Source organism: Amaranthus tricolor, chromosome 16 (genome assembly GCF_026212465.1).
Source record: "Amaranthus tricolor cultivar Red isolate AtriRed21 chromosome 16, ASM2621246v1, whole genome shotgun sequence".
Classification (NCBI taxonomy): Eukaryota; Viridiplantae; Streptophyta; class Magnoliopsida; order Caryophyllales; family Amaranthaceae; genus Amaranthus; species Amaranthus tricolor.
Window position 1 is genome coordinate 21,327,895 of NC_080062.1, and position 8,164 is coordinate 21,336,058.

The 8,164-nt window shown below is 36.2% G+C and overlaps 1 protein-coding gene across 1 annotated transcript; it reads right to left on the bottom strand.

Moving 5' to 3' along the window:
* Positions 1-732: 732 nt before the first annotated feature.
* On the bottom strand, positions 733-5,684 carry LOC130802627 (uncharacterized). The gene is made up of 4 exons (XM_057666636.1): positions 5,634-5,684; positions 5,305-5,412; positions 5,024-5,143; positions 733-1,013 (listed from the first exon to the last, which is right to left on the bottom strand). Exons 1-3 carry the CDS (start codon positions 5,682-5,684, stop codon positions 5,054-5,056), a joined length of 249 nt encoding a protein of 82 aa, XP_057522619.1. The 3' UTR covers positions 733-1,013; positions 5,024-5,053.
* Positions 5,685-8,164: the final 2,480 nt, after the last annotated feature.

An 8,164-nucleotide genomic window follows, 5' to 3' on the forward strand; every position in this document is an offset into this window, starting at 1 on the left:
AGGACCAAATTTAAAACAAAGTCATAAGAAAAAGTTTAAGCATTACAATTATATTATGATAAGATGAAAAATAAATATTTAAAGTGACCTTTAGGAATATGCAATAGTTAACTTTTTCGCAAACATATAAAAGAGATAAACTTGAAACATAAAACTAGTGGCCTCCTCTTTGCCCGCTCTTTCTATTCTACCTCTCTTCCTATCCAACCACCACACCCACCCAGATGCCATATCCTCTAACCTAGGTGGCCGCTATTGGCTCTTCGCCTAGGTTACCATTTTGCAAAAAGATTGTAAGATTACTACGTTTTAGCTATGGTTCACCATAGTCCATCCATGCAGAGGCGAATCCAAAACAAAATCAAATAATGTCGATAATATTTAAAAAACATACTTAAGGAAATTTGAACTCAGATCCATGGATTCACATACCAACTTAAGCAACACATATATTAGTATCCCCAAGTATATGACTTTATATATAAGTAGAATGGTGTCAATTAATATTATTGAATGACCTTGAATCTGCCCCTGCATCCATGGTCAAACCATCCGACAAGCCAGAGTTAGAATAATGGACTACAACAGCAACAAGGGAGGGGCAAATTGGTGAGTTAAATGACTTCCATGAACAAAACACATTTCAGCCAAGGAAATTTTTCGTCAAACTTGTGATTTGCGAAGTTTCCAAACCAAGCAAACGTTCTTCGAACAAGAATTACACACCCCAAATCATTATAAGAGAATAATTTGAACTTCTATGAACATGAATAAGATTTATTCTCAATTACAAGGTACAGCGCCAACAATAAACTGCCATCAGGATCAAAAATGGACATAACACATTCAAGCTGATGAGGACTACAGGTTGCAGGTTACAGATTGCATTCGTTCATCTTTCTGCATGAGAGATATTGATCGTCTTTGATCAAAAAACATCAAGTGTACGAAAGCACAATCAGACAATACTACAAACTGATTGATGTTAGCTGCAGAATCAAGCCTTCCAATTCCTATAAGGTTTTAATAAATGAGCTGTTAGATGTCAAATAAGAATACAAGAATCAAGAATAGGTACCAAGTTTATCAATGTCCAATTCTTGCAAACTAACACTCAACTAAGATAAAGAATCACATTTACTAGACAGTTTCACACAGCAAAGTTGAAAACAGATACTCAGTCTAAATATTATTATAAGACAGTGAAGCTGAGATTTAAAGCTAAGCAAATGTAGCACTGTCTGACGAATATAGCGGCCTTATATTATATCTGTTCTAAACTTCTAACACATAACAGCCAGAAAAATCTCTGACATTAATCCTTCAAGTCCTTTTTATTAGCTATATTTGCGTATTACTAACTATTCATCCACTACTATTGTATTATATATAAGAAAAAACATAGCCAAGTGGGATATTATATAATTCGTCTTAATATGTACTTTGGTAACATCAACTCTCCATGAATTTTACAAGTAGATAGAAAAAATACCGAGGATCAACAGATCATTGAATAGTGTGCTAGGTAGGGATGGCAATGGGTCGGACTCGGCTCGGATTATACATACTCCGACTTTGCTCCGGATAATAGTCGGACTTTTTCTTTAGTCTACCTCCACTCGGGGTCGGATTATGCATATTCCAAGTTTGCCCCGACTCGGACTCTTGGACCTCCAACGGAGTCGGATGCGGAGTCGGATTATTATCAAACTTTATCGTTGTGATATTGTACTAATAATTTTAAAGCATACAAAATTAATAAAATATATTTTCAAATGCAATTTAATAAAAAAAATATGTACTTTGAATTCACGTTTAACAAGAGAAATAGTCCTACTACCACAATTTAACAAAATTTTCTCGCATTTTGATTTGGCGTATTTTACTTCTCTTGATTTGATTTGTCGTATTTTAATTGATTAATCTAAATAAAAATACCAAGTAGTTTTTCAAAATTGAAAATTACAATTACTATGAGAGAGAACTTGAATTAGTCACGTCTAGAGTTTTAAAGGAAACAAAATATTGAGGTAAAAGTTACATTTAAAGTCGGATTTCCTTCAGGGTCGGAGTCGGGTCGAAGTGTCGGACTTTTAATAAGGTCCAACTCCGGTCCATCTCTAATTCGGACTCGTATCATAAATTCGGAGTCGGATAACTTTTTCCTCAGACTCGATTTGGACTAGGGTCAAATTCGGACTGAATTGTCGTTCCTAGTCCTAGGATATGTTTAATTAGTCCCCTTTTATTTTTTGCACTAAAATTTGTCTTTTCCCTAACAATTCTCTTATAAATATCAACCTACGGACGTACTAAATTTCAACGCGAACTGAACTATCTCTGAAGTATGCAACAAATTTGTGACTGACTTCACTGTTTTAAAGGCCTTAATAGATCACTATCCATAAGGCCAAAGTATGTAGAGGAAGGGTGTGGGGGAGAGAAAAGCACCATGTATACCATACAATGGCAAACCCTTTTACGAACAATAAAACATTCCCAGCTTCCCAAAATAGTTTTATGTAATTCCGATAACAAATCTGAACTATACAATGATGATGCAAACACTGACGAATGGGTGAACAGGCAGATATTGTCCGTCGAATTGACAAATATGGAGCAAAACTATCACCTTGCATCCTAAAAATGCCAAAGCTAAAAAAATCACGTTGTAGAGAGTATTCAAGATGCCCTGTTACTACCTTCTCTCACTCCCTGTACCTCGCTTAAATCTCTATTTTCAACCATCTGAGTAGCATTAGAGTATATACACATGCTCACATACGTATAGGTATGCATCTATCTAAAAATATAAAGACACCCACTCAGTTTTTGACAAAGTGGAATAATGAAAACTTATAGAGGTATTATCTAACAAAGCCAAAGTCTAACAAATCACATGGAAGCAGAGTGTAACTGCTCTCTAGCGCCTCTGTCTCTCTCCTCGAACAATCAGGGTTTGATTCTTGGGATATTTGGAGCCTATCACTATGTTTGGATTGCAAATTAGGAGAGAAAAGAAAGGAAGAGAAAGGGAAAAAAATGAGTGTTTTCCCTCCAAATCTTTCTACTTTAGGAGAGATTGTATTAACAAAATTTGTCTTTGTTTTCCTCTAAACCCCTACCTTCCAAATCCCTCCCCTCCCTTTTTGCTATCCAAACAATGGATCTTCAATCATTCCAAATCTTTCCCCTTCCTTTTCCTCCATTTCTCTCTATCCAAACACAGCGTAAATCTTGAAAGTATGACAAGCAAGGAATTTGGTGGGTTGAGTAGAAGTTTGATAACCATAGTATCATGTCACAGTGCTAGTTGGTTGGTATCGCAATGCCCAATGAACTGTAATCAACCCCATGCCCGTTCATTTGAGATACCCTAACTAAAAGCCCACTTAGAGCTTTTGTATATGCTCAACATTTTCCAACTAACACAAATGGACTTGTGGTGAATTTTGTTGAACTTCCTTGTATCAAAATGAACAGTGCAAAATACCGTTAGTACTAAATTAATCCTGTTTGCAATTCATCTGAGTTGATCTCTATCTTATAAGCATTGGTTACGCTCGATTAAATGAAATAAGACAAATAAAACAACACCTTAATAGCCAAATTTGCATTAAAATAACAGTCCAATAACAAATGGTCCAAAACAAAAAAAAATAATAAAAAAATAGCAAGATACTATATGATACATCAGTTACAGATGAATTCCAGTGGTAACCCAATCTTAAGAAAAAGCACCCCTACAATCTTATCCGATGCTAATGACAAAGCTCCAAACTTGTTTCCATGCAACTTGAGAGTCCTAACCAGTAAAACCTTGGTTCAAAAGGCTATTAAATTATCCACTTCTCTTGATCTCATCAAATTTGATAGTATTTTTCCGCGAAGGTCATGCTTTAATTGAGAATAAATATTAATGGCGAAAATAAAAACAAACCGGAAGAACAAGATGGTTTGGGTATAGGATTGAGAGAATATAATTGTTGTAAAAGCGAAGAAATGGTTGTAACTTGTAAAGCGATGGAATTGGAAGTATGGAGGAACTAATCCCCTCATTTTGCTGTAAATATCTATTCTAATGTGGTGGATGGCAAATAATTCCCTCCTTCTCCCCCACAATAAGAGTGATAATCTCCTCTATCCTTTCATTTTCCTCGTACCACTTTATTCTATTTGTTTCTTCACCCTTTTAAAATCAATAATCCATCACTAATTACCTTCATTTTCAAAGTTCGACTATTTACCCCTTAAATATTTATCTCCAATACAAGCATGTCAGAAGTATACTCCTTATCTACTCTAAGGGGGTGTTTGGCATGAGGAGTGGAAAGGGAATAAAAAAGAAACTCAAAATGAGGTATAAAGTGGAATGATAAGCTTTTTGTTAATGGTTAAGAGGGGTGATTGATCTATTACCACTCCATGAGAAGTGTAATCAAACTAACGGATTATGTTATCCAAAGTAAGGGAGTGGATTATCGAGCATACCTTACCAAACATTCGGTAACGCAAATGGTTTATTGATTCCGTTTCTCAATCTCAAACTTAATGTACCAAGCGACCCCTAAGTCTCTAACAGATATCGGGTAGATATAGACTGGCATCCAATGGCAACGAAAAACAAAATCTGACCCAACTCACAGCAATTATGTTTACATAGAATAAATACAGTGGTAAATCAAAGCATAACAAAAAAAAAAAAAAACAATAAAGCAAAAATTTTTCCATCAATATGATCCTTACTTCCATTAATCATTTTAAGTAAAAGTCTTCCTTTATTCCCAAAGAATTCAATTTCAATTTCAAGAGAGGCATAACAAACACCCAACAAGAACGAGTAAAACATCAGATCCAAACCACAAATAGAAACTGTTATATGCAAAAATTCATCATTGAACACTTATAACCGTAATTCAGTTATGCTACAACACATAAAAACTAAGAATTTGGTCAATCTTCAGCAACAAATTACAAACCAAAACTAGCAAAAAAAAAGAAAAAAAATATCAAGAGGTGATACCTAATCTATAGTACCCGAGGGTAATAGCATTTAATTCAAGTTTCTTTGATCATCATTGTCATCCAAATTCCCAAATTTCTGCTTAAAAGAATCCTGCTTTTGTAACCACATCATATGGCCCTAAATCAATAAAGAATTACATGTTAAAATCGAATATAAATAACAAAATATTAAAATCGCAATTTGCAGCATAAATCGTCACTTTATCCGTGCATAAAAAATTGTATTATTGTGGAGGAAGGACGAAGGAGATGAAGAAATGGAGTAATACAAGAACACACCTGGAGTGCAGCGGCCCAAGTAATCAAGAAGGATGCGAACCAAACTTTCTTATCTTTGAGTAAATTTTTGAGCTCCATTTTCAATTGAATCAATCGATTGAAGTAATTCTATAAAATTAGCACAATCTACTCTTTAGAACATAAGATTCAAGGTTCAAACTTCAAAGGAAGACTAATGGTTTTGAGTTTCAACTTTTAAATAGTGAAAATTTGAAATCAATTTGAGAAAAAATAAAAAAAATAAATCGAATAATCTAAGTTTCAAAAATATTTCAAAAGTTTACGTGAAAATGCCAAATTAGATGTTGGAGCGGTTTGCAGTTACTAACTGCGAACAACTCTGCTGCACAAAAATGTGAATTAGCTTTCTTTTTTCCCATTTCCCCATTTCTCAAAACCCTACCTTCACGCTCGACATTGTCTCTCTAAAATCATAGATTCAATTCATTAATTATTGCATTTCTCTTTCAATTTGGCACTTCAAAATTTATGTAGGATACTCTAGCTTGCTCAATGGTAAACTTGTTTGTGTTTTTTTTTGTGTATATTTAGTTTTTTAGGGTTATAATCAAATTTGCTTATTTTTTCAAATGTAGGTTACTAGTTATTAAATCAAGACTCTTCTTAATTATCCATAAGTATTGAAGGTAATTTTTAATTGTTTTTATAATTTTATGTTGTTTTTTGAAGTAATGTTGTTGAATTAGTTGAATTCAATGTTGATAATATTATTAGAAATGTTGATGTTGATGTTGGTATTAGAAATATTATTTAAGAACTTATGAATTGATTTATTATTTTGATTTTATGTTATACGTATGAACTTAGTTACATTATGGATTTTAATAATTTTAGACCAAAAAGATTATAATCAAATGAATATAATGTACTTGTATGGGCATGAAGTTGATGATGATGTTGATGTTCTTTGTATTAATGTAGAAAATGACATCATTTCGCGTGGCTATAGTATGTTTTTGGAATGGTTGTATTCGAGAAAGTAGTGGCAAAGTTCATTATGTTGGGGGAAGGCGTAAGTTGTTTGCATGCAATTCAACATGGATTTGAACCACTTTAAACGTTTTATATGTTCTAAGATTAAATTGGACACTACTAGAATTACCGTAAATTTAAGCTTTAAATATGAATGAGTAGAGAATTACTTGCCTTTCCTGTTGAGGATGATGAGGCTATAGATGCTATGTGGGAGCATTTGAAGTCCACCCAAATTCCCTCTTTGGAGTTATACGTAGAAGAAGTACTATTAGGGAATGTAGTTGCTTTTAATCATACTCCTACCCCTATGCCTATATCAACTCAGGAAACTCCTAATCCTTTCGTTCCTTCCGCATCTTGTACTTTTTCTCAACCCCCTACGAATCAAGTTCCGATTGATTCAATGGTTAACTCAGGAGTTGTGTTGTTTGCCGATAAAACAAACAACCAAATACAGCTTCTTTACTTAACTTTACTTGACGACCCATGGGAGCGCATCGCCGAGTATAGCTGGTGCTCCACAGCCCTTGGATACCTGTATAGGAGGCTATGGGGTGCTGCCCACAAGAACGTCAAGGAGATTGGGGGGCCAATAGTCATATTACATGTGATAAAAATAACATTTAATTCTAATCCGCTGTAGTTGAATTACATACTAATTACATTTCCAATGTTCAGCTGTGGGCGTGTGAGCATATTCTTATCGGCCTACGTTACTGAACTGTTGGTTGTGGTGATACTGCTTCTCCACTACAACCCCCACCAGATGCTGCGTACGGTTCAAGGTGGAATTTTGCACGCCGGACGCGCATGCACACCGACATCGGTCTCTGATTCTACCGAGATCAGTTAGACCTGCTACGACCCGACCAGGTAAATATTTCAGTACTCATTAACATTAGTACAATTTAATTAACATATCACTTACATTTTCATAACATGTATTTTAGTTTTTGTGGGACCCATACCCTACGGAAACCTACGCAGTTGTACCCGAACACTCGAGAATTCATTCAGGTGCGTGGAGGGCTTCTGTGCTACTCATATTCTTCGACATTGTCGAAGTACATCTACCAGACCGCGTAATGCGCCAATATGGGTTGGTACAGGGCATTCCACTGTCTTGTGACACTGAAACTCAACTGCACCAGATTTCGCGAAAAAAATTAGGGTACTGCAAACTGGATGGACATCAACTGGCGTCACATCGCTCGTTGGGAAGGTAGACTCGAGCTGCTGGCACAAGGTGTGCCGATCGATGTTCATGGCGCACCTACTACACCAGACTACATGCCGTGGTTCCTCTCCATCACGCGCTGATGGATGACACCACGTGCCATCTTCGCAGCAGCACATTACGCACCTGCTGCACCTAAGATGACTCAATTTGTAAGTCTTCATTTGCATTTAAATGATTAAGTTGCCGATTACATAATATAATGTTATATTAACTAAATATTAATTGCAGGCACAAGGTGCGGCAGTAGTGATGCGGTACAGCCACGAGGAGCCGGTGAGGGAGATTGCGCATGGCATGCTCGTTGGCTCGTAGTTCTAGCACTTCATACCGGAAGTCGCTGCAGAGTCCTCACCGACTATCGCCCATACACACGTCTCATCTCCTGCTCATGAGTATCATTTGGAGGAGATGGACCATTCATACCCCGTTGACGTTGCGGGGACCCCGCAGACTGGGCCATCACAGCCATCACAGGACCAGTCCCCTCCACTGCCAGAGCGACACCCGAACGCCTCTTACTATCATAGGAGGTGTAGGAGACCAACTCAGTTGCATAGGGTAGATGAGGGTCGTGAGCGTTAACGTTTAACTTTTGTGTATTTGGATCGACTATGTATATATATA